Source organism: Anolis carolinensis, chromosome 3, assembly GCF_035594765.1.
Source record: "Anolis carolinensis isolate JA03-04 chromosome 3, rAnoCar3.1.pri, whole genome shotgun sequence".
NCBI lineage: Eukaryota > Metazoa > Chordata > Lepidosauria > Squamata > Dactyloidae > Anolis > Anolis carolinensis.
The window spans coordinates 7,143,889-7,171,495 of NC_085843.1; the positions used below are offsets into that span (position 1 = coordinate 7,143,889).

Here is a 27,607-nt window from a genome sequence, read left to right on the forward strand (position 1 = left end):
AACAGAAGTGGGGTCAAACTGCATTAATGCAACACGGTGAGAGTTTTGCTGTGAAAACAGCTTTCGCACGGATCCCGGAAGTTACGCGCGGGGCGCTTTTTCCTTTTTCTCTTTAAACTCTACCGAGGAGGGCGGGGCGGTGTGGTTTTTTTCCGGGGCGCATGCGCGCTTTCCGCGGTGACGTCACCACCGGGAGTTTGTAGGCCTGCTTCTTCCCGCGCCGAGGATGCCGAACTTCTGCGCCGCCCCGAACTGCACCCGCAAGAGCACCTCCGCCGACCTGGCCTTCTTCCGCTTCCCCAGGGACCCCGTCCGGTCAGTTAATGCAGGAAAACTGAGGAAAATGTCATTTCCCAGTCCCTCATCCCGCATTCACACGTTACGATGCGTGTTTGACAGGAAACACGCGTGACAGGGGGAATAAACTCAGTGGGGAATTATCCCAACGGGGAGGGAATGCGGAAAAGCTATTGCTTCGGCCTTGACCTGGCTTCGGATCCCATAACCACACGTTACGTGTCAGAAGACGCGTGTTCGCTAGGGAAACACGCAATGTGAAGTTGGGGAGAATGAAAAGACTTGTTAATAACCGTTATTCAGCCCCCGACCTTGATTCAGATATATACCATTCACACGTGACGAGGATGCAGATGCGTGTTTGCAAGAGAAACACGTGAGTTAGGGGAAAAGAGTAGCTTCAAATCTCCAGGGAGGAAAAAAAGGAAAGAGTTGCAGATGCTCCCCAATTCCTGACCTGGGTTCACATCTCCCCATTCACACATTACGTGGCAGGAAACTAGAGTTTGATAGGAAAACATTCGAGTCAGAAAGAGAAGAGGCCTGTTCAGATGTCACGCAGTGCCTGATCCAGGTTCAGGTCCCTTCCCTATTGACTTGTATTTCAATGGCTTCTCTGTGTAGTCTGACATGATAGTTGTTGGAGTGGTCTAGCACTTTTGTGTTCTCAAATAATATCCTGTGTCCAGGTTGGTTCATCAAGGGCTCTGTTATGGCTGACTTCTCTGGTTGAGTTAGTCATGTTCTTTGATTCGTGTCTTGGATAAGTGAGACTCTGATGTAACTATAATGATGCTAATATTAATAGTAATAATGATAATAACAATAATGATAATATTGATAATAATAGTAATTACAATAATAGTGCAGCCCCCAGATGGCATAGTGGACTAAGTGACTTGAAGGTTGGGTTGCTGACCTGAAAGCTGCCAGGTTCGAATCCCACCCGGGGAGAGTGCGGATGAGCTCCCTCTATCAGCTCCAGCTCCATGCGGGGACATGAGAGAAGCCTCTCACAAGGATGGTAAAAAAATCAAAACATCCGGGCGTGCCCTGGGCAACGTCCTTGCAGACGGCCAATTCTCTCACACCAGAAGCGACTCAAGTTGCTCCTGATACGGAAAATAATAATAATAATAATAATAATATCTATGATGGTGATAATATTGATAATGATAGTAATACTGATAATAATAATATTGATAATGATTATGATAATACAGTAGAGTCTCACTTAACCTAGCTGAACGGGCCAGCAGAAGCTTGGATAAGCAAATATCTTGGATAATAAGGAGGGATTAAGGAAAAGCCTATTAAACATCAAATTAGGTTATGATTTTACAAATTAAGCACCAAAACATCATGTTATACAACAAATTAGACAGAAAAAGTAGTTCAATACGCAGTAATGCTATGTAGTAATTACTGTATTTATGAATTTAGCACCAAAATATCACGATATATTGAAAACATTGACTACAAAAATGGCTTGGATAATCCAGAAGCTTGGATAAGCGAGGCTTGGATAAGTGAGACTCTACTGTAGTAGTAATAGTAATAATGATAATAATGTTACTAATAATTACGATAATGTTGATAATAGTAATTATTAGGATAATAATGGTATTGATAATGATGATGATGATAGTAGTAATAATGATTATAAAGATGCTGACAATGATGTTAATAATAATGATAATAAAGATAATACTAATAATGATAATAATACTATTATTGATAATAATGATGATAGTAGTAATGATTATAAAGATGCTGATAATAAAGATGCTGCTGATGTTAATAATGATAATACTGTATTATTATTATTATTGACACAAAGACACAGTATAACACAGCAAACGAGATGTACAGTATATGCTGGATTTCGTATCACAAAATCACAAGTCAAACACTTCTCAAGCGTTTAGGACTGTGATGTGTTGTTGTTGTTGTTATTACTATTAACAACGCTGAGGCTGGGTGACCATCTGTCAGGGCTTCTTTGTTGTGCTTTTGGTGCACAAAGGCAGAAGAGGTTGGACTAAATGGCACAAGGGTTTTCTTCCAACCCTCTTTATTATTTTTATGATGATGATGATGATGATTAACATTGACACTGTATTTGTTCCCGTTTTGTTTTTTTACTTCAAAATAGGATATGTGCAGTGTGCATAGGAATTTGTTCATAGTTTTTTTAAAACTATAGTCCGGCTCTCCAACGGTCTGAGGGACCGTGAACTGGCCCCCAGTTTAAAAAGTTTGGGGACCCCTAGCCTGTGGAGCCAAGTTTAGGTAGTTCAATTCCCCTTGGAGGAGGTGGAGTTCGCAGATTCTTTATGCATGGTCTGCCAGGGCTTGGATTGTTCTTCTTTTTTGACTTGGGTGATGGTTGGAGTTTTTATGACGGTATCTATCTATCTCTCTGTGTGTGGGTTTTCCATAAACTGTGTGATCCAATTGCAGATTGGGTTTGTGGCTGACTAGGATGTCTAGAAATTACAGTTTTACTTCATTTTCTTTTTCCATGGTGAACTGGATGTTTGGGTGGATGGTGTTGAGGTGGTCGAAGAACTTGTTGAGTTCTTCTTCTCCAAATGGTGAAGGTGTCATGAAATAATGTTTCTGGGACATGGCCGTACAGCCCAGAAATCTCACAGCAACCCAGTGATTCTGGCCATGAAAGCCTTCGATAACACATTGAAACATGCATGTTTACATTAGAGCAGAAAGGAGGGAGAGAATTGTCAGAGTAATTTGCAGAGCAGCAGTAGTTGGATGGAATCAGTGTAACACAGAACGAAGAGACATCAGAGACCTTGGTAAAACTATATACAAAGTTTTACTGAAAGCAGTAATAAAGACAAACAGACTTGCAGACAATGGACACAGGACTTGAGCAGACAGCCCTCAACTCAGAACAGAACAGAACTGATGTAATCAGTAATGCATACACACTTGTGTCTGGACACTCCCCAGTTCCAGCCACACATCAAGGACATCACAGCTTCTCAGTAATTAATAGGCTTGCTCAAATAATTCGATTTCCCCGTTACCCGTTATTAATTCGTTATTTTCGTTTGTTTTGAAGCAATATACGACCTTGAATGTCCACACGTCTGGATATTGCGGTTTCGAATCGCGAGAGGCCGTTTTTCGTTATGTCGTCGTTTTTTTCGTTAGGAAAAAACAGCTTTTGCAAATCACCCAAACTCCCACCATTCAGGCCCTTTCCTTTTGCCCCTCAGCAAAAGGGGCCTCACGGGCTCAGCCAATGGGAGGGGGCGAGGGGGAAGGAGGCCGAGGAGGAGGAGGAAGACGGAGGGAGGAAATGGCTGCCGCCGCCGCCGCCTCGCCTCAGCTCAGGCCTGGTGTCTCTCTGTGAGGCGGGAAGGCGGCGGATGGAGCCGGGAATGGAGAGACCAAGAGAGAGAGAGAGGGGCCCGGCGGTGAGGTTTTGACGTCTGTGCGAAGCTAGGCAAGTGGGGTTTATATATCTGTGGAAGGTCCAGGGTGGGAGAAAGAACTCTTGTCTGTGGGAGGCAAGTGTGAATGTTGCAATTGGTCACCTTGATTAGCATTGAATAGCCTTGCAGCTTCAAAGCCTGGCTGCTTCCTACCTGGGGGAATCCTTTGTTGGGAGGTACCAGCTGATTGTTTCCTGTCTGGAATTCCCATTTTCTGGGTGTTGTTCTTTTACTGTCCTGATTTTAGCTTTTCTGTAGCTAAAAATGCATATAAAATTGATTCTATAGGGAGGATAAATGATTGAATTTCAACTCCTACAGCTTGGCTTTCTCTGCCAATAATGGTACCCATCTTGGATATTGTAAGGGATTTATTATTATTATTATTATTATTATTATTATTATTATTATTATTAGACCTTGCTCCCAGGAAGGTGCCTTCGCTGTGGCTCCCAACTTATCTATCTATCTACCTTTCCACATATTCTCCACATTGTGTGTATGTGTATGTATATTATATATACATGAGCCCCGATGTCAAGGACAGAACGCCACGAGATTCAAAGTAACAGAGTTTATTATTATTATCTGACTCTCGAGGAGTCTTACGCCCACGCCTGTCAGTAACAGAGCCACGAGGCTCAATCATAACACCCGATGGCGAAGTGTGTTAAAGCACTGAGCTGCTGAACTTGCAGACCGAAAGGTCCCAGGTTCAAATCCCGGGAGCAGAGTGAGTGCCCGCTGTTAGCTCCAGCTTCTGCCAACCTAGCAGCTTGAAAACATGCCAATGTGAGTAGATCAATAGGTACCGCTCTGGCGGGAAGGTAATGGCACTCCATGTAGTCATGCCGGCCACATGACCTTGGAGGTGTCTATGGACAACACTGGCTCTTGGGCTTAGAAATGGAGATGAGCACCAACCCCCAGAGTCAGACATGACTGAACTTAACGTCAAGGGATACCTTTACCTTTACCTATACACACACACACACAAACACACACACACATATGCAGGGACTATATATATATATATACACAGTATATATCACACACACACCAATTTAACAAAGTTTCAGCCACAAAAACAAAGTTTCTGAAGTAGAACAATGACTTTCACAGTAAAGACAACCCAATTTAACAGGAAATAAGACTTTCAAACCAGGAACAGATTTCTGCAATTATTAAAAAATGGTTTATTATAAAAGCTATGAAAATTCGCCAAAAATCAGAGGATAAGGGAAACGTTCCAAATTTTGGTGAGCTATCAGTGTTAAATGTGTTCTTCCACTGTACCAAGTTTGAAGAAGATCACTCAAAAAATGAGGGTGGGAGAGTCCTGTAAAGTCCTCTCCCTCTGTGCTGTTTTTGGGAATTGCGCATGCGCGTCCGCCATTAACGAATTAATTTAGAAAATAATGAATTTTCGTTAATTTAGAATTTTTTTGGGGGCAAAATTCGGAAATACCTTCAAAAACGAAACGCTGCCCCCCTCTACTTTTGCAACGAGTTTAGAATCAAATTTTTCGTGGATCGATCAAGCCTAGTAATTAACTCTTTCCAGACTATAGTACACTCTGGATGATGCAATCAGTATGCAATACAGGCAAGACACAAATTTCATTTAAACACTACCAATACACAAATCCCATATTAACAAGATCGCCAGTTCATACACGATTTACTACTCAAGTTGGCTTTCTAGATCTTCCCATTCACATGTTGTGTGGCTGCAGATACAGGTTTCCTGGCTCAGAGCATGGTTGGACTTGATAGCTTTTGGAGAACCCTAGGATTTTACTGCTGAATGCATGCACTCCAGAATGCATGCAACTTAACATTTGTTTGTGGGAATAATAACAATAATAATAATTTTATTTCTTACTTTCCTCTCCTTGTAGCTCATGAATAGAGGCTCGCACATTTAAACTGTTGTTTTTAACCAAGCCAGTGGCATAAGGTGGCTTGTAAGTTCAAATGTAGGTATAGTGGTGTATTCATTTCCACCTTTTAGAATGGGAAAAATAAACCTTTACAAAGAATGCAACTAAAACTGGATCTACACAGCCATATAATGGAATTTGAACTGCTCTTTTATGGTTAGTGTAGACCCATATAATGCAGTTCGAACTGCATTACAGTGAATATATAATGCAATACAAACTGCATTATATGGCAGTGTTAGTTTAGCCAAAGAGGGTTAGCTAAGGAATAAATTCTCATTTTCTATCTCAGACTGCTATATGCTTGAGGATATTTTCAAATATGCAAAGCTGTTAGATTGTCTGTGGAAGTGTGAGTTACCGCCAGATGGCTCCATGAGTTGTGCCAGTTGTCATTTCTTATTTCTGTTGGTTTTTTGGAAACTGTTGATAGCAATTTCTTGTTCAGTCTCTTCAAAATTCTTAAAAAGAAATAACCAGGGCTATAGATTGCCGATTTCTTCTCTGAAATTTTCAAAGAAATTTGGCACCAAAAGGTCCTTTCACAGATGCACTATAACACAGTTTTTCAGAGTGGTTCTCTGCAGTGGTCCCTGAGTTATTGGCTGCCAGTTCCTGGTTTATTTCAAGAAAGAAAGAAAAACAGAAACCAATGGAAAAGAATATATTGATCCCTGGAATTCTGGAGCTTGTTGTTGTTTATTTGTTCAGTTGTTTCCAACTCTTTGTGACCTCATGGACCAGTTCACGCCAGAGCTCCCTATTGGCCATTGGTATCCCTAGCTCTTTCAAGGTCAAACCAGTTACTCCAAGGATAACATCCATCCATCTTGTCCTTGGTTGGCCCCTCTTCTTTTTTTCCTCCTTTTTCCCTAGCATCATTCTCTTTTCCAAGTTGTCCAGTCTTCTCATTATGTGGTCAAAGTATTTGCTTTTAATGTCCTTCCCTCTAGCGAGCAGTCTTGCTGTATTTCCTGGAGGATGGACTGGTTGGATCTTCTTGCAGTCCAAGGCACTCTCAGAATTTTCCTCCAACACCACAGTTCAGAAGCATCTATCTTCATTCGCTCAGCCTTCCTTATGGTCCAGCTCTCACTTCCATAGGTTACTATGGGGAATACCATTGCTTTCACTATGTGGACCTTTGTTGCTAGTGTGATGTTCAAGATCCTGCAAGGTAGATTCCATCAATACATGGAGTGAAGATACTGAAGATGTCTACAGACAACAGGCTCCTTGGCATAGAAAAATGGAGCAAGAGCACCTCTCCATGGCCAGAGTTGAGCATCGCCTCCAGGCACTGGAGATGAAAGAGGAAGGCCTTTACCTTTGTCTGTGTATTTTATGTTGTTGTTGTTCACTGTGTAAAAGGCATTGAATGTTTCCCTTATATGTGTATACTGTAGTCCGTTCTGAGTCTCTCAGAGGAGATAAATCAGATTATAAATAAACTGTATTATTATTATTATAATTATTATTATTATATTATTATTATGTTCGAAAACATGGAAATGTGAGTAGATCAATAGGTACCTCTCTGGCGGGAAGGTAACGGCGCTCCATGCAGTCATGCTGGCCACATGAATTTGGAGGTGTCTATGGACAACACTGGCTCTTTGGCTTAGAAATGGAGATGAGCACCAACCCCCAGAGTCAGACACGACTGGACTTAATGTCAGGGGAAATCTTCACCTTTACCTAAGTATTTTCTATAGACTTTGTTTCTCTTGAACCTTTGAGAGACTAGGGAAGCATTAAATGAATTTCTATTGATTTTTTCCCCTTAAAATCATGCGTGTGCTATTAATGTATCCTTTAAGAAAAACAAAACCAGGCAGCCAGTGAGACTTCTTGGTATTCTGCTAGGATTTAAAAGACTTATTCCATGTGGATCTGTACTGAATGAAATGGCAGAGAGGAATCCCTTTTGATCCCACCACACACAGTTACCACCAATTATAAAAATGTCTTGATGATGATTTTAATTATATTATTCTATGTTTTAACTATCTTCGCTGCCACCAATGGAGGAGATGTCAGGCAGATGGCACTTATTCTTTTTATGCTTTCTTTGTTTATTTTACTTCAGATGGTGATGTTGCTTAACTTAGTATATGATTGTGACAGAGACTTAGATGGAATAAAAATCAAAACAAGTTTATTGCATGTACAGAGCTTAATGGTTTCTATAACTTTTTAAAGGCACTTAGATTAACGGTTACAATTGGATTTGAGGTGTTACAACTTTCAAAATATTTCCTTCTCTCAGGACTAAACTAAACACTGATCTCTTAGATCCACTGGGATTAATTTCCCTTCTCCACAGCCTCCACAACTAGCCCTAAACAAGTAACCCAACTTGCTTAGTCTGGCTCTACTTGTGATGTCTCATGGGCCATGTAGTCCCCTTCCTAGTACTATTGTGGCAGACAAAGATGAAAACTTTGGTTTCCCACCGTTTCAGCCAGAATTGGAGCCCTTGCACCTGCAGGATGTTTGCCCTCCAGAAGTCAGCCAAACAAGCCTTGGGCAGAATTCTCCCCCGTTCTCTCGTAAGGATAATTATAATCGAGATAGAGGCGCTAGGGAGGCGAATCGCTGAAGCGCCAGAATCGCTGCCAGACAATTAGCTGATTAAGCCTGTTTCCCTTGGGAAATCTTAAGGAGTCATGCATCTGGACACAGTATGGGTTTCACTTCTTGTTCCCCAGGGAAAGTGTTCCTTGGCGGGAAAACAAGATCCTATATAGGTGTTTACCCGCAAGGAGATCCTTGCGGAGTCAATTCGTCAGCTTCAGGAGTGAGATCGTGTGTGGACTACGCTACTCCAGTTCCTTGTTTCCAGGACCTTGCCACGGACCTTGTTCTATTTCCAAGCCTGCCTTGCGCCCCGGACCTCGCCACGGACCTCGCCACGGACCCTGTTCTTGCTTATTGCTTCTTGTTGCTTCGTATCAAGCCTTGTTTTGCCAAGAATCTAGTTTGTTTCCAGCCTTGTTGTCAAGTTCTATGGACTAAAGGACCTTGTCATTTCCCCACACTTTGCAAGGCAAAGTGTGTGTTTCGGTTATTGGATTATAACTTTAGACTCTAATATCTCATATTGGACATTGATTTCCTGGACTATATTTGACCTTTCCTGAAAGGTCTACTTCTGAACTATATTCTTCACTTGTTTTTATTGACTTTATATATTCCTTTAATAAAGATATTAGATAGATTCTGGTCTCTGTGCATGGTTATTGGTGCTCTGCAGCCTGGGTCGTGACACTACTAGAGGTCTGCCTCCCTGGTTTCCTTAACCTTGGAACCAGTTTTTCTCCTGTGACTAAAAATCACAGACTCCCTAAAATAAGTCACCTTATTGTAGAATTGACTCAAATTCCCTCATTTGAGCCACCCTGATCCTCCACTTGGGAATCAGTCCTCACTGTAATTTCACCATTACAGACTCTCACTGACTGACTGGGTTTTAAAATGTTCCCTCCTTTTTTCCTTCAAACAGCGGTTGGCTCCGCCCCCGTTGCTAGGGTAACCTGCCTTAGAATGCTAAGATGGTTACCTTCCTGTATTATCAACTCCAATACATACCATTTTAAACTTAGCCAAACCTGACTGTTTAAACAAAATCAAATAAACATGTCATCCATAAATCAAAACATCACACTTCTTTACAGGATCTTCTAAGTTATTTCCAGGAGAAAACCATATTGATCTTTTATCCAGTTTGCTCCTCAGAATATACCAATTTACCCTAATGGCACTATTCAGTGGCATTGAAATAATTGAAAAATTCACGTCAGTGCTCTTGTTCGCTGCAGTATGTACCTGTTCTTTGTCCATTCTGACAGGCAGCAAACATATTCATCAATGCAAAGAATAATTACTTGATAAGGTAATATGTACATTGATGGTCTGTTTGTACTTCATTCCTCTTTCCCTTTGACCCCAGTGATTAAAACCCTATTGGGTGAGAAGGGTGGGATATAAATATTGCAATAAATAAATAAATAAAACTGACTGTGAATATGTAATTCTAGTTACAGAGTTCAAAGGGAAATATAGTTATCTTGACATTCAAATACTTTTGAGGTGCTAAAATGGAGGTGGACAAATGTGTGACCCTTGGGTCTTTTTCTGCCTCGATTTACCCATTTTAATGAGCGAAAACTCTCTCTTGCAGATGTCAGCGGTGGGTGGAAAACTGCCGGAGGGCTGACCTGGAAGATAAGACGCCCGACCAACTCAACAAGCATTACAGACTCTGCGCCAATCACTTTGAAACATCAATGATATGTAGAAGTGTAAGTGTCCTATACAGTCTGACCAGCAAAACCATCATGGCTGTAATTATTTAGGAAAGAGGGCCTATCTAGATCTCTAACTATATATGAAAATACATGTAATATGTTGTCGGAGGCTTTCCTGACCGGAATCACTGGGTTGCTGTGAGTTTTCTGGGCTGTATGGCCATGTTTCGACATGGTGGTTGTTAAAGTGGTGAAGTTCTTTCTCCCACCCTGGACATTCCACAGATATATAAACGCCACTTGCCTAGTTTCCAACAGACCTCACAATCTATGAGGATGCCTGCCATAGATGCAAGTGAAAAGTCAGGAGAGAATGCTACTGGAACATGGCCATACAGCGCGGAGAACTCACAGCAACCCATGAATTATATTGAATAACGCAAGACGCTAAAGAAATGAGACTTGCCAGGCAATCATATTTGAGGATGATGCCGTAACAAATGAAAACAAATGGAATTCAATTTGGAAAAGCCTTCCTTTATTTATTAGGCTCGGCTCAAATTAGAGGGAGCAGATTGAAAACTATCCACGGATGGTTATACTATCATAGAATCATAGAATAGTAGAGTTGGAAGAGACCTCATGGGCCATCTAGTCCAACCCCCCGCTAAGAAGCAGGAAATCGCATTCAAAGCACCCCCGACAGATGGCCATCCAGCCTCTGCTTAAAAGCCTCCAAGGAAGGAGCCTCCACCACGGCCCCGGGGAGAGAGTTCCACTGCCGTACAGCCCTCACAGTGAGGAAGTTCTTCCTGATGTTCAGGTGGAATCTCCTTTCCTGTAGTTTGAAGCCATTGTTCCGCGTCCTAGTCTGCAGGGCAGCAGAAAACAAGCTTGCTCCCTCCTCCCTATGACTTCCCTTCACGTATTTGTACATGGCTATCATGTCTCCTCTCAGCCTTCTCTTCTGCAGGCTAAACATGCCCAGCTCTTTAAGCCGCTCCTCATAGGGCTTGTTCTCCAGACCCTTAATCATTTTAGTTGCCCTCCTCTGGACGCTTTCCAGCTTGTCAACATCTCCCTTCATCTGCGGTGCCCAAAATTGGACACAGTATTCCAGGTGTGGTCTGACCAAGGCAGAATAGAGGGGGAGCATGACTTCCCTGGATCTAGACGCTATTCCTCTATTGATGCAGGCCAAAATCCCATTGGCTTTTTTAGCAGCCGCATCACATTGTTGGCTCATGTTTAACTTGTTCCCCACGAGGACTCCAAGGTCTTTTTCGCACACACTGCTGTCAAGCCAGGCGTCCCCCATTCTGTATCTTTGATTTCCATTTTTTCTGCCGAAGTGAAGTATCTTGCATTTGTCCCTGTTGAACTTCATTTTGTTAGTTTCGTCCCATCTCTCTAGTCTGTCAAGATCGTTTTGAATTCTGCTCCTGTCTTCTGGAGCAGAATCCACTCAAGTTACTCAGAATTGAGTACTCCGGAGTACCAAAATTATGCCGGAGAGGAGAGCATTACACGATTAGAACCATATGTGGTTGTCATGTCGAAAGATATTAAACGTTTTGGGAAGGAGTCTTAACCTGGATAAGTTGAATAATTTGGGAGAAAAATGTCCACTTTAGAAGGGCATCACTCCTTATTTGAAGACACAAACAAGAATCTCCCAAAAAAGAAAATGGGGAAAAATGGATACAAAATTGAATAAACAGAACATGGAACACTGCTTTATCTGGAAAATTAATATCCAAAGTAAAATTGGAGAGGAGAAATAAAAGAGAAATTGTCTGAGGTTAAATATCTTTATATTCCTGTGTTGCTGAATATTGGTTGCGTAATAGAGAAATGTATTTTTATTACTTACCAACTTGGGTACCCGGCAATGCCTGGCTTATTTGAAAAAGTCAATATTTAATTGTACAAAATGCAAAGGGTTGTAGATTAACTTCAATTTACATCATGCCAGGTTAACCCTGAGAAACTCCATCAGTACTTAAAATTTGTTATGTTGGGCAAGTTTGCTCTGGATCCATCATCAGTGGGGTTCATTGTGTTCTCTGGATGTAGGGTAAACTACAACTCCCACTATGGTGAGTCGCTCCACTCAAACCTCTCCAGTAAGTTGAGTTAGTCAAGGAGGTTCTGTGTACCAAGTTTAGTCCAGGTCCATTATTGGTGGAGGTCACAGTTTCCCTGGTTGTGGGTGAACTACAACTCCCAGAAAGGAAGGTCAGTTCCCCCCAAACCCCTCCAGTAATCCAATTTCAGCATATCAGGTCTGTGTGCCAAGTTTGGTCCAGATCCATTGGTGTTTGGGTTCACAGTGCTCTCTGGATGTAGGTGAACTACAATTCCCCAAATCAAAATGAATTTTCCCCAAGGACCTCCAGTATTTTTTGCTGGTCATGGGGCCTCTGTGTGCCAAGTTTGGTCCAATTCCATCTTTGGTGGAGTTCAGAGTGCTCTTAAATTGCAGGTGAACTATAAATCCCAGTACCTAAAATTCCAAAATGTCCAGGCCAATTCCCCTCAAAACCTGCCCAGTATTCAAATTTGGGCACATCAGGTTTGCATGTCAGGTTTGGTCCAGATCCATCATTGTTTGGGTTCATAGTGCGCTCTGGATGTAGGTGAACTACAACTCCTATAAATCCCTCCAAAGACCTCCAGTATTTTTGTAGGTTATGTGGGTTCTGTGTGCCAAGTTAGTTCCAAGTCCATTATTGGTGGAGTTCAGAGTGCTCTTAGATTGCAGGTGAACTATACATCCCAGTACCTACAGCTCTTATAAATCATGGTGAATTCTCCCCAAAGATCTCTAGTATGTTCAATTGCTGATGAATTCCTGTTTGCTATGTGCCATAGAAAAGAGTAGGGAAGGGTTAAGGGAGAGGCAGTGGGTGGGGTCATGCAAATTCTACACTAATGGAGAGAGAAAGGAACACTGGGATGCCTGTGGTGGAGGAAATACATAAAATCTAGGATGAAATTGTCGCTGTATGAAAGCCTTGACTTGTGTGGTGGGCAGGATGGTGTTTGTGGAGGAGATTGGCAGGGCTCTTGGACATGTTTACATCACTTTCTATAACCTGCAATGTCATTGGAGGAGGGCCATTGGTGTCTCCTGAGTAGTGGGAGATATAGTTGTTTGTGGAGGCAGGAGCCTGTCTGTGGAAGTGGACATCTCATCCACATGCAGATGTTCATTTTATTACGTGTATAGATGTGCTTTTATTTAGAAATTTCAACTCTGAGAGGCACCGTCCTTTTCTAAAGCAAAATGTGTGTCTCCCTCAATTTCTTGCTTTAGTGCTTTTTTAAAAAGGCATTTTGGAAGCGTACAAGCCCGTGCGAGAATTGCTGTATGTTCGTGAACCTGGCCCTTGACTCTGTTAAAGTGGTTCAGCTGTGCTCTATAAAGGGCAATATGGTTATAGTTTTTGAGTCTTACTCATGTTACAAATGGACTTCTTTAACTGGAATGTCATATCAAACGAAAGCGATTTTCTGTGATTTATCATCTGAAGCTAATTGGCTTGACTTTCCCTGCAAATCGGAAGACATTTAAGCCCTCGCGTTTTGTAGCAAACTCTGCCGTCTTCCATGCGTGCCTAACCCTGTTCGTTTCAGCTCTTTTAAAGCCTCCCTGGACTGCTTGGAAATAAAATACATAGAGGTAGATTGGTGTTCTGGGAGTTGCCTAGCGTGTGCTGCTGGAGGAAAGTGATGGTGGGGCTCTCCCTCTGGAAATACCAGTTTTCGGTGAAGAGCCTCGTCTGACACTCTGCTGGGGGAAATTCCATCTCTGAAATTAAATGGCATTTTATGGCCCCCAAATGTTTTTGAAATTACATTTTAAATGGCCAGGTGAATTAATTTGGATACAGGCTCCATAGAGGCTGCTGCCATTTCCCTTTCCTGGATTTGTCTAGCATTTGAAACAGAGGACAAAGAAAAGGCAGAGTTACTCAGCACCTTCTTTGCCTCAGTCTTCTCCCAAAAGGTTAATAGTGCTCAACTTGGGGATGATGGAGCAGAGGATGTAGTAAGAGAAATGCAGCACAGAGTAGGTGCAGGAATATCTGGATTATTTAAACGGATCCAGGTCTCCAGGGCCAGAAAAACTACATCAGTAGGTGCTAAAGGATTGTGCTTTGATTATGTGTTCTGGCATGGCAGAATGGGGTTGAACTAGATGACCCTTGAGTCTCTTCCAACTCTGTGAGTCTATGAAAGTACAGTAGAGTCTCACTTATCTAAGCTAAACGGGCTGGCAGAACCTTGGATAAGCGAATATCTTGGATAATAAGGAGGGATTAAGGAAAAGCCTATTAAACTTAAAATTAGGTTATGATTTTACAAATTAAGCACCAAAACATCATGTTATGCAACAAATTTGACAGAAAAAGTAGTTCAATACGCAGTTATGTTGTAATTATTGTATTTATGAATTTAGGACCAAAATATCACGATATATTGAAAACATTGACTACAAAAATGCATTGGATAATCCAGAACCTTGGATAAGCAAGTCTTGGATAAGTGAGACCCTACTGTATCTGAAAAGTTTTGCCTAACTTCAAGAAATGACTGGTGCAATAACTGCATGCTGAAAAGGCTCAGAAAACTGAACAATTTTTTTTGAGCACCAGCATCACTCTTCCAAGGGTGCATCTACACTATAGAATTAATGCAGTTTGGTGATGCCACTTTAACTGTCATGGCCCAGAGCTATGGAATCTTGGGATTTGTAGTTTGGTGAAGTATCAACACTTTTTGGCAGGTAAAGCTAAAGACCTTGTAAAACTCCAACTCACATGATTTCATAATATTGACACATGGCTGTTAAAGTGCTATCAGTTTGTATTAACTCTACAGTGTAGCTGCATCCCTAGAGCTGAGACAAGGAAAGGCCTCGGATAGTAAAACCTCTGTGTTCCTGAAGGGTGGGGTGGGGGCTGAGCAGCCTGTTCCCTCTCTTTTAAGTCATGTTTTAGAGAAGGCAAGACCAAGAAAAGACATGCTGAGTGCCCAGCCCTTTGAGAAGTGGCTTAGGGAGTTGGGTATGTTTAGCTTGGAGAAGAGAAGTGGCCACATGAGAGCCACGTTTCAATGTTTGTAAGGATGTCACATCGAGGAGAGAGGAAGCTAAGACCCTACGGAGTGATAGATTCAAACTGCAGGAAAAGAGGTTCCACCTAAACATTAGGGAGAACTTCCTGACAGTAAGAGCTGTCCATCAATGGAATACGCTGCCTAGGAATCCAGTGGAATCGTCCTTCTCCTGATGTTTTTGAGCAGAGGGTGGATGGCCATCTATTGGGAGGGGTTTAATTGTGTATTCCTGCAAGGCAGAATAGGGTCTGGATGTATCAACTTGCATTTGAGAATGCCTAGTCTCTAGGTTCCCAAATATTATTTGACTCTGCACTTCATCTAATACCTGGTCCTATGACACGCTATTTGCACTATCCCATGCCTCCTTTTATAGCCTGGTCTTGCCCATTGTACTACTGGCAATTGGTTTGTTGAGTATTGTTTTGATTGAGCTTTTGCTGCTGTTTTACATTCTGCTGTTTTATTTAATTTGTTGTTGTTGTTATTATTGGGTTAAACTTGGGGTTTCTAGAGCATCCCCAGCAAGTTGCTGTCCAGCCTCTGTTTGGAGACACCGAAAGAGGCCCGGGCTGCGGCGCAGGCGAGAGAGCAAGCCAGTGCAATTAACTGCAATGAATCACTCTGACCAGGAGGTCATGAGTTCGAGCCCCGCTCGGAGCCTATGTTTGTTCGTCTTTGTTCTATGTTAAAAAGGCATTGAATATTTGCCTATATGTGTAATGTGATCCGCCCTGAGTCCCCTTCGGGGTGAGAAGGGCAGAATATAAATGCTGCAAATAAATAAATAAATAAATATTACATCTCCTGGGTGATGAGGTTTGGAAAAATACACTGAGGGTCTTCTACTCTTGCTTGCCTATATATAAAAGGAGCCCTTGCTTGACTCATGTGCTATCTCTGGATGTTGCCAGAGGACTGGAGGCTGCAAGAGTTTGGGGCAATAACAAATGGCTAGTTCGCCAACCCAAGCCAATATGTTTGTAGACTAGACCTATCATGCTAATCTTTCACTTCATTTGAAGAAATGGGTTCTCTCCACTCTATTTGAGGCCTGGCTTGAGATAGATTTTGTTTGTATGTATGTGTGTGTGTGTGTGTATACATACATATACATACACATACACATACTAGCTTAGGGACCCGGCGGTGCCCGGGTCATTTGAGAAAGGCATTGTTTGCCTGTGTTCCAAGTGTAATCTAGATCCAATGTCAGCTGGGGTCAATGGGTGCGGGTGAACTACAACTCCCATAAGCAAGTCCCATCGTCCATGGTCCATCCTCCTCCGAACACTGGCAGGATGTAAAGTAGGTCATGGGGGCTCTATGTGTCTAGTTTGGTCTTGATGAGTCATTGGTGGGGGTTGCAGTGCTCCCAGGAAGTGAGTGATTTCTAGTCCCATCATCCATGGGTCATCCCCCGCCAAACCACACCAGGATGTAGAGTGGGTCATGGGGGGTCTTCGTGCCAAGTTTGGTCCTTGTCCATCATCGGTGGGGTTCAAAGTGCTCATTCATTGGAGATAAACTATAAATCCCAGTACCTACTACTCCCAAATGTCCAGGCCAATTCCCCTCAAAATCCACCAGTATTGAAATCTGAGCATATCGGGGATGCATGCCAAGTTTGGTCCAGAGCCATCATTGTTTGGGTTCATAACGCTCTGGGTGTAGGTGAACTACAACTCCTCTACATTCCCCAGTAGAAGTCACAATGCTCTGACGTGATGCAGGGTGAACTACAACTTCCACCATGTGGAGTCAGTCCCCCAAACTCCTCCAGGAAAAGTAGTTGATGCTCAGTTGTGCTGTGTTTGTTCTGCAGACAGATTTGAAAGGGAAGGGCAGTGGGCGGGGTCATGCAAATTCCCCAGCAATGGAGAACCCTGGGATGCCTGCCTGTGGTGGAGGACAATGCAAAATCTAGGATGAAATGGTCCCCAAATGAAAGCATTCCTTGGGTGGTGGGCCGTAGTGTTTGGGGAGGACATTGGCAGAGGTTGGGATACATGTTCATGGTGCTCGCTGTAACCGCAGTGTCAGTGGAAAAGAGTGACTTGCTGACTCCTCAGCACTGGGAATGGGAGCCTGTTTGTGGAGGCTGGAGGTTGTCTGTGTGAGCAGACACCTGTGCCGTATACATACATACAGGTTTTCACTTTTATTATGGATATAGATATAAATATAGATATATCGATATAGATATATACAGTAGAGTCTCACTTATCCAAGCTAAATGGGCCGGCAGAACCTTGGATAAGTGAATATCTTGGATAATAAGGAGGGATCAAGGAAAAGCCTATTAAACTTAAAATTGGGTTATGATTTTACAAATTAAGCACCAAAACATCATGTTATACAACAAATTTGACATAAAAAGTAGTTCAATACGCAGCAATGTTATGTTGTAATTACTGTATTTACGAATTTAGCACCAAAATATCATGATAAATTGAAAACCTTGACTACAAAAATGCTTTGGATAATCCAGAACCTTGGATAAGCGAGTCTTGGATAAGTGAGACTCAACAGTATATAGAAATGGCTTACTTGGTATGCCACATGTTCCCTTGTTGCCATCAATTGGCTACGTCTCCTGCAACTGAATGACTGAAAACAAGTTCATATAAATGATTTACTTAAATTCCACATGTCTTGCTTCATTTACACAGAATTATCCAAGATGTACATCCACAGGAAACTACTCTCGCTTGCAGTTTATTTTAAGCTCACCGTGCTTCGCTTCATTCTGGTCTTAGTGCTTTCAATTTGACAGTTTTGAGAGTTCTGTTTAGAGCTAGAATAATGTAGATTTTACGTGGCGTGCTTTGAAGTGATGGATAAGAGTTACATCAAAATTAAAAGTTAAGGTGTAAAAGCAGATGATAGACTCCTCCTTGGTGATTTGCCAGTCGCCAGAGGGCAAGTGGAGAGGACACGAAGTGGATCTGAGAGCTCCTTCTGCAGCAGCTGTCTTTCCCTCGGGGGATATGTTTTCCCTCCATAAGGAAAATCCGCTGACAGATGATAGAAAGGACTCGTAAAGGACAGATTTTCCTCTCTTTTCTTTTGCAGAGCCCTTACAGGACAGTTTTACGAGACAACGCTGTGCCAACGATATTCGACCTCACGAGCCATCTGAACAATCCGCGCAGCAGGCACAGAAAAAGAATCAAAGAGTTGGTAAGTTTCCTCCTGGATGGAGATGCTACAGCGAAAGAACTCTGGGCTTGATAAGCTGGGCTGAATTCCAAAGGAACACGCAAATGCTAGAATTACGATACCCAGAAGGCACCGTTCAATAGAAGCCTGATCCAAACCCTTTCTCTTATGACATCCCAGATTCCCTCCTACAGCATTTTGCCAAATTCCAGCTTCAGTGCACATCTTGTCACTTCACCAGTTAGGAATCTCAAGGGTTTTTAGAAAACCTCTTCTCAGTCTTACACGAATCCAAACATTGATGGATCTCTTGTAAGAAGAAAAGGTTCATTACATAAAGGTATTCAGAGTTGGACAGTCTTATCTTATTAAAGTCTTATTATTATCTTAAATTACAGTTTCATATAAATATTCAAAAACATTTAACCTACTGATGCCTCAAATAATGCAATTTTATTAACATCTGTTTTTATTTTTGAATTTGACCCATAGCTGCTGCATTTCCCACCCTCGTCTTATACCATTTGTTTGCCCCAAGCTACGGGTCAATGTCAAAAATAAAAATAAATACAGTAGAGTCTCACTTATCCAACATAAACAAGCTGGCAGAATGTTGGATAAGCAAATATGTTGGATAATGAGGCATTAAGGAAAAGCCTATTAAACATCTAGTTAGATTATGATTTTACAAATGAAGAACCAAAACATCATGTTATACAACAAATTTGACAGAAAAAGTAGTTCAGTACGCAGTAATGCTATGTAGTAATTACTGTATTTACAAATTTAGCACCAAAATATCACGATGTATTGAAAACATTGACTACAAAAATGCGTTGGATAATCCAGAACATTGGATAAGTGACTGTTGGATAAGTGAGACTCTACTGTATTAATAAAATTGCATTAATTTAAGATAATAATAAGACTTTAGTAAGATAAAACTGTCGAACTCTGAATACCTCTATACTCAAGTATAAGCCGACCTGAATAGAAGCTGGCCAGGACCCTCACTCGAGTATAAACTGAAGGGAGCTTTTTCAGCCTACAACTAGGCTTATACTTGGGTATATACAGTAGTTGGTGTTCTACTGTGAAAAGAAATTGTTGGTCTTTTATGTGTAGTTTGTAGTTTTGCCCAGTCAAAGGCAATTTTGGTTCTTTGAATGCTTCAAGTCTCAAACAGAATACATGCGTTTGTAAAATTTGTGCATTGCCCTTGCTTTTTGGATATCTCAGAGGGATTATAATCCTCTTATTTTCCCCCCCAGAGTGAAGAAGAAATACGAACATTAAAGCAACGAAAGAGTAAGTGATCACTATTACCTTTGGAACAGTTTGCTTATCATTACGCACATGCGTATTTTTCTTCTGTTTCTTGCTGCCAGACTTATTTTTGGAAGGATAGACAAAACGCATATAAGCAAATCACTTGTACTGAGAATTTTATTACTTTTGGATGATGACGACGATCCCCCACATCCTGTCGTTCATCAGGAGAGGTTAACACATGTTTTTAATTTCTCCAGTTGAAATCAGTGGAATCTTGCCTACATCATGTCCACTGTGTCATGAATGAAAAGGCTTTCGTGTGCAGTGCCTTCATACATCCACCAATTATATTTCTTTGAAACATACCGGTAAATATAAATCCTTGGAGCCCATGAAGATATCCACCAGAAAGCCAAAAATGGCTGCACCTTCTAGGATTGCACTTATTGGACAATACTACTAAGTTTGTTCAAATAAGTACAACCCTAGAAAGTGCAGCCAGTGTTAGTTAATATTGTTACTTGTATTTATATCCAGTTTCTTCTTTCTCAAAGGAGCGAACATTTTGTGATAGGAGAGTTCTTACTATCTAAGGCAGGGGTCCCCAAACTTTTTAAACAAGGGGCCAGTTCACTGTCCCTCAGAACTTGGAGGGCCGGACTATAGTTTGTTTGTTTTTTTAAAAAAAACTATGAACAAATACCTATGCACACTGCACATATCTTATTTTGAGGTAAAAAGCACAGCAAAGCACCCCTGATAGATGGCCACCCTGCCTCAATGTTAATAATAACAATAATAAAATAATGAAGAGGGTTGGAAGAAACCCCTTTGGGACATTTAGTCCAACCCTCTTCTGCCATAACAATAACAACAACAACAACAACAGAGTTCCGGTTATCTGTAGCCTCTGCCTCCCTCTCCTCCGCACCTCCTCCTGGGGCAGCCAGTGGAAAGGAGCTCGGCGAGAGCTCAATAGAGGGAGAATGACATTTCTCTCCCTCTTCCTGGCATAAAATCCGGAGTATATTGCTACTGCTGAGTGTATTGCCAATGGCATGGCTTAGAAACCGGGAGCATATTTCTAATCATCTCTTAGTGGAGATGGATATATTTATGCCAGGACTCCTGGCTTTAGCAAAGGGAAGAAACGCTCTCCCTTCACTGAGGCTTGCAGTCCTGGGATAAATCCTGAGCATATGGCTAATCAGCAGTAGCAATATACTCCGGATTATATGCCAGGACTCCTGGCTTTAGCAAAGGGAAGAAACGCTCTCCCTTCACTAAGGCTTGCAGTCCTGGGATAAATCCTGAGCATATGGCTAATCAGCAGTAGCACTATACTCCGGATTTTATCCCAAGTCTCCTGGCCTTAGCGAAGGGAAGAAACACTTTCTCTCCACTAAGGCTTGCAGTCCTGGGATAAATCCTGAGCATATGGCTAAACAGCGTATTGCAAAACCCCTTAATAATTAAAAATTAATTGAATAATAATTAAAATACCTTTTGAGTGGCATAAAGGCAGAAAGGCAAGGCTCCTCCAAGATTTGTACAGGGAGAGGAAGAAGCCAGAAGAGGCTCAAAGACTCCTGCAGCAAAGTGGCGGGAATGGAGGAAAGGCAAGGCTCCTCCAAGACTCGTGTGGGGAGCAGGGGAAGCCAGGAGAGGCTCAAAGTCTCCTGCAGCAGAAAAGTGGCGGGAAAGGCAAGGCTCCAAGGCTTGTGCAGGGAGAGTGGGAAGCCAGGGAAGTTGCGTATAGCAGAAAAGTGGCGGGAAAGGCAGAAACGCAAGGCTCCAAGGCTTGTGCAAGGAGTGGACAAGACAGGAAAGGCTGTAAAGCAGCGCGGGCCGGACTGATGGCCCCGGGGGGCCGCATGTGGCCCGCGGGCCGTAGTTTGGGGACCCCTGATCTAAGGTGTGAAAAAGCCTTGAATTAACTATTTTTTTAAGACAGGAGTTGGTAAACTCCATTCTGTCTTTTCTTCCAAATGGTTATTTTGCTAGGGGAGTGCAATGTTTGGAAACTTAGAAAAGAGAACTTTAAAAAAAGAGAGAAACAAGACATGTTTGTTTTCACAAGAAGTCTTTTGATTTTGTTCATGCTATAAAGCAATGGTTCCTGTCCTTTTTTTTTTTTTTTACCAAGGACCGCTTTGATCTGGGACCACTCTCCAACATTAGTACCAAAAAGATTATTAATCTGTTTTTGGTCAACTTTAGAATCGGTTTGGTTATTTGGGGTGCTGATTCAGAAAATTGTATTGGATAGACCATATCAGCTCTAGTTTCTGATACAGAACATGTGCCATCCAGGAGTCACCATCTGCTTGCCTACAAAAAACCATATTTAATAATCTAGAGCTGATGTGGTCTATTCAATGCAATTTTCTGAATCAGCACCACAAACAACCCCAGGAACAGGCCTAAATACAAAGACACCAAGGTGCTCCTTCTTACAGGTGTGCCTGGAACGGCTCCACTCGGGGAGCGAGGAGGAGGAGAAGTAGCAGTCAGGAGGCTTGTTGTTGCGTCTTTCGTGGGTTGTCAACCTCTCCCCTCCCAATATCCTCGTTGACTCGGCATGATAAGAGGGTCTTGCGAGACAAGTTGCTCTCGTGGCAACAGTGTAGTAACTGTGAGGCCGCGGGCCATATTTTAGTTCTGGAGGACCACTGGTGGTCCACGGGCCACAGGTTGGGAACCACTCCTTTAAAGCATGAACAAAACAGCCATTTTGCTATCAGTTTTGCTGTCATATGCATCAGACAGCATTGCCCAGATTCAGAGCACACAATTCTTGCGTGGACACACATTTCCAAGCATGTATGCATTCCATATGCTTAAGTGAAGGACATTCTTTAGGACACCTCCAGGTTGTATTTTTTTTTTTAAAGATGATTGGATTCCTCCAAAGAACACAGAGACTTCTTTAGTTTCCCTAAACTGACCAAAACTGGAAATCTTGCCACTTGTTTTCTGCCTCCAGAAAAATGTAGCACTGTGCTTTTGGTACTGAGGATCAAAATTAACTTCAAAAGTGGTATGAAAAATGGAATTTCAGCAGGTTTAGCTTCTTATTCAAGTTTCTGAGAGCCTCTATTCCATGCAACTATTTGTTGTATATGACAAAACAATGGCAAACGTAAACCATCAAATGATCAAGTCATATCTTGGACTAAAGACTAGATAAATATCATTATATCATGCAGTGGGAATAATTGAAAAATGCAAATATAAGATTAGACAGAACTCTATTTTTGAAGTGTATTATGAATTGGGGAGGGATTGGAGCGAGATAGGTTTGGGAATGAAGGAGATAACTTGTTGAAATAGAGAGCAGAAAGGAGAGGTGGGAAATAAATTATTATTATTATTATTATTGACACAAAGACATAGTATGACATAGCAAACGAGCAAACTGGATTTCATATCACAAAATCACAAGTCGAACACTTCCCAAGTGTTTAGGACTGTGTGAAGTATTTTCGGGTGATGCGTGCAGATCCCAGTAAGGTGGCCTTTTGCAGTTGACAGATTATGATTTTGTCAATGTTTATTGTTTCCAAATGCTGGATGAGATCTTTTCGCACGGCATAATTTTATTATTATTACTGTTGTTGTTGTTGTTGTTGTTATTAAGCCCACAAGTGGGTTAAACCCTTGTGCCGGCAGGACTGCTGACTAAAAGGTCGGCGTTTTGAATCTGGAGAGTGGGGTGAGCTCCTGTCTGTCAACTCTAGCTTCCCATGCGGGGACATGAGAAAAGCCTCCCATAGTATGGTAAAACATCAAACATCTGGGCGTCCCCTGGGCAACGTCCTTGCAGATGGCCAATTCTCTCACACTAGAGAGAAGCAACTTGCAGTTTCTCATGTTGCTCTTGACACAAAAAATAGTATTCTTATTAGGTAAAGGTAAAGTCCATTAAGTCCAGTCGTGTCTGACTCTGGAGGTTGGTGCTCATCTCCATTTCTAAGCCAAAGAGCCGGCGTTGCCCGTAGACACCTCCAAGGTCATGTGGCTGGCATGACTGCATGGAGCGCCGGTACCTTCCCGCCAGAGCGGTACCTATTGATCTCACATTGGCATGTTTTCGAACTGCTAGGTTGGCAGAAGCTGGAGCTAACAGTGGGTGCTCACTTCGCTCCCCAGATTTGAACCTGGGACCTTTCGGTCTGCAAGTTCAGCAGCTCAGCGCTTTGACACACTGAGCCACTGGAGGCTCCATATTATTATTATTATTATTATTATTATTATTATTATATTACTATTATCAGTGAAATAAATTGAAATTAAAACAATAGGGGGGAAAAGACTAGCAACTAAAAAACCCGTTAACTTGTGTGAAAGTTTATATGCGACTTCTGGAAAATGTTACACAAGAATGAGCTTAATTATTTATAATTTTTTTCCTGGGCTTTGTTAAATTTAAGGATTATGTATTGGTGGTTTTGGTATTCCTATATTAAATGTCTTACTGAATATTTTGATGCCTCTTCTTCTAGCTGATGAACATTTTGAGCAGGAAAAAGCAAATCAAGAGTCCGTTGACAACGATATCCCAAACCCAGCCTCTGTGGAAGGAGGAGATGAGCCCGTTGAAGATGACAACCCTTTAACGCAAGAGGAGAGGGAAAATAAAGACTACCTGAAATCCTTATTTGAAATATTAATCCTGATGGGCAAACAGAACATTCCTTTGGATGGCCACAATGCGGACGCACTCCCCAAAGGCATCTTCACGCCGGACAACTTCCAGGCCCTCTTGGACTTCAGGATCAACTCTGGAGACGAGGTCCTGAGGAAGCGGTTTGAGACTATGGCTGTGAACCTGGCTTATTGCTCCAAGATGGATCAGAAGCAAATGCTGGAGATCTGTGAAAACTGCGTGCGCGAGGAGACCCTCCGGGAAGTCAGGGATTCTCACTTCTTCTCCGTCGTCACAGATGAGCTGGTGGATCTCGCCGGCGAGGAACACTTGCCGATACTGGTGAGGTTCGTCGATGACTGTCACAACCTGCGGGAGGAATTCATCGGTTTCCTGCCTTACGAGGCAGATCCTGAAATCTTAGCCGTTAAGTTCCATACGGCGATTACTGAAAAATGGGGCCTGAACATGGAATATTGCCGGGGCCAGGCCTATATTGTCTCCAGTGGCATTGCTTCCAAAATGAAGACCGTGGCGACAAGGATCTTAGAAAAATACCCCCAAGCTGTATATACCTTGTCTGCTTCGTGTGCCTTGAACATCTGGTTAGCCAAGTCGATTCCAGTGACGGGTGTCTCTGTGGCGCTTGGAACAATAGAGGAGGTTTGCTCGTTCTTTCGCCAGTCGCTGCAGTTGATGGGGGATTTGGACAACGTCGTCTCTCTTCTCTTCCAGAACAGCGAGGAGAAGGGGAATGAATTGAAGGAGATTGTCCGTTCCGATTGGACAGGGAGACACGATACCTTTGAGATCGTGGTGGACCTCCTGCAGGCCTTTGTGATGTGCCTGGATGGCATAAATGATGCTGCTGTCCGGTGGAACAGTTCTGTTTCTGGCCAAGCGTACATCCTTTCCACCGCATTAGCAGAGTTTGACTTCATTGTGACGGTGGTGATCATCAAGAACATCCTCTCCTTCACAAGAGCCTTTGGGAAGAACCTCCAGGGCCAAACGTCGGATGTCTTCTTTGCCGCCAGCAGTTTGACGGCCGTGTTGCATTCCTTGAACGAGGTGATGGAGAACATTGAGGTGTACCACGAATTCTGGTTTGAGGAGGCCACCAACCTGGCCATGAAGCTGGACATCCCCGTTAAGCTCCCGGGGAAATATTGCCGAGCCCAACAAGGGAACTTGGACTCTGAGATAACGCCAGAAAACTACTACAAAGAAGCACTTAGCATCCCCACTGTAGAGCACATCATCCAGGAACTGAAGGACATCTTTTCGGAGCAGCATCTTAGAGCGCTGAAGTGTTTGTCTTTAGTGCCTTCGGTCATGGGGCAGCTCAAATTCAACACATCTGAGGAACATCACGCCGACATGTACAAAAACGACCTCACCAACCCAGATACGTTGTCTGCAGAACTCCACTGCTGGAGAATCAAGTGGAAACACAGAGGGAAGGATATAGAGCTGCCCACCACCATTTACGAAACCCTTCATTTGCCCGACATCAAATTCTTCCCCAATGTCTATTCGTTGCTCAAAGTCCTCTGCATCCTGCCCGTAATGAAGGTGGAGAACGAAAAGTTCGAAATCGGCCGAAGGCGCCTGAAGGCCTACTTGAAGAACACATTGACTGAACAGAGGTCCAGTAACCTAGCCTTGCTTAACATAAACTTTGATATTAAGCACGACTTGGATTTAATGGTGGACACCTACATCAAGCTGTATCCCGACAAAGTGAAGGATTCAGAAGAATTCATTCCACTGTCAGAAAGCGTGGAAGAGACTTAACGGGATTGGAGGGGAAGGGGATTCGAACCCTTGCTTCTGTTTCTGGATACTTGTTTTGCCTTTATCAGGAGGGCGAGAGGTCAAAACTCAGAGAACTAAGGAATCATTTCAAAACTTTTGTTTTCGGTGTATCTCTGCAAACAAGCAATGAGGTACTGACCCTCGGCTTAACATTTTTGAAAAATGTGTTGATATGCTCAGATGTACCATGCTCCCATTTTTTAAAATAATGTATCTGGATTTGTAAAAACATGATCGCCATATTGGAACAATTGATATGTCTACTTCGTCTTGTCCTGCTTAGCCTAATAGTTTTATGTTGCCACTTTAAGAAAATGCCCATTGCAATGGCTACAGATTCTCTCACTGAAGTAAGGACATGTTTCTGAAAGAAAATGAAATAAATATTTCAGCATTTTGATTACCTGTTCTTTTTTTGCCCTGCTAAGCAAGGAACCCATTGTAAATGTATGGATTCCAACAAACTATTGGGATAGTTTTGGTGAATCAAGTGTAGCACTCAATCTAGTTCTTTTTGTGCCTCCCAGGTTCTTTACTTTAGCCCCCAAATGTCCTTAGATGTTTTCTAAGGATTGTGAGGATGGTCTTCACCACATTTTGGCCTTCTCCAACCATTTTAGGCCTAGGAAAGGACTTTCATGGAGGCAAAACAAGAAATAAATCAGAAGTAACTTCCAATTTTGAAAAAAAATGGCCCCTCCTGAGCCTAAAATAGCTTGAGGGAGGTCCTTAAAATATGGTAAAAATGCCCCGAGGGGTCTTTGGTGCCAATTTATTTTGCAGTGAGGTAAAGGATACAGCCCCCCAAAGTCTCAGTAAGGGCTAATGGGCTCCTTCATACCTCCCATAGTTGTCCACCCCATTTTGAAGGTTGACCTAATCTATATATTGGATTGGATTGTTGTCAAAGTCTTGACATCCTTTCCATGTCCATGTTCCACAGAGAACTTGGAAGAGTTTCAACAAAACTCACAGTCCACATAAGCACAACCTACTCATTTCAAAAGGCTCTTCTTGGCTCTGTCAAGGGGATTTGCTCTTCAGTTTGGAGGCAGCTCCATACTTGATCTAGGATCTTTGGCCATTGCATCCCCTGCCTGGTGACCATTTTTGAACTGCTTTTATGAGCAAATGAGAACTACTTTCAGAAATTAAACTATCTTGTCATTGTTTAACAAAAGAATAAAAAACAAAAGTGATATGCAGGGAACTTCCAGAACTCTGCTCTGCCGTAGACCTCTGTGTAAGTATTTAGTAGCTTCCCTCTTGCCTTCTAAACAGGAATCGTGAACTTAACTCTGGCAGAAAATAAGAGGGTGTGTTTTTTGTTTGTCTTGTTTATTATTGGTTTTGTATGTAGATGTCATATGGACAGTTTTTTTTCTGCTGATATTTTTGAGGAAATGTTTTTGTATAGTTTTATTTCCATGAAGAATAAAATGTGAATTTCTTAAATTTTTTTAATATTATTACCTGTGAGCTGTGGCTGCTCAACAGTTTTGTTTGTGTTTCTAAATGGTTTGTGAAACAAAGTCGTTGTTGCACCCCAAGGCAGCGTAAGCACTGGAAACCACACAGACCAAAATTCATATAATACCTTTATTAAAACAATAATAAATTCAGGAAAGA

The 27,607-nt window shown here is 42.2% G+C and overlaps 1 protein-coding gene across 1 annotated transcript; it reads left to right on the forward strand.

Moving 5' to 3' along the window:
• Nucleotides 1–155: 155 nt before the first annotated feature.
• Nucleotides 156–27,433, forward strand: thap12 (THAP domain containing 12). The gene is made up of 5 exons (XM_003227529.4): nt 156–315; nt 9,888–10,008; nt 18,154–18,261; nt 19,512–19,548; nt 24,018–27,433. The coding sequence occupies exons 1-5, from the start codon at nt 227–229 to the stop codon at nt 25,955–25,957; spliced, it is 2,295 nt and encodes a 764-aa protein (XP_003227577.2). The 5' UTR covers nt 156–226; the 3' UTR covers nt 25,958–27,433.
• Nucleotides 27,434–27,607: the final 174 nt, after the last annotated feature.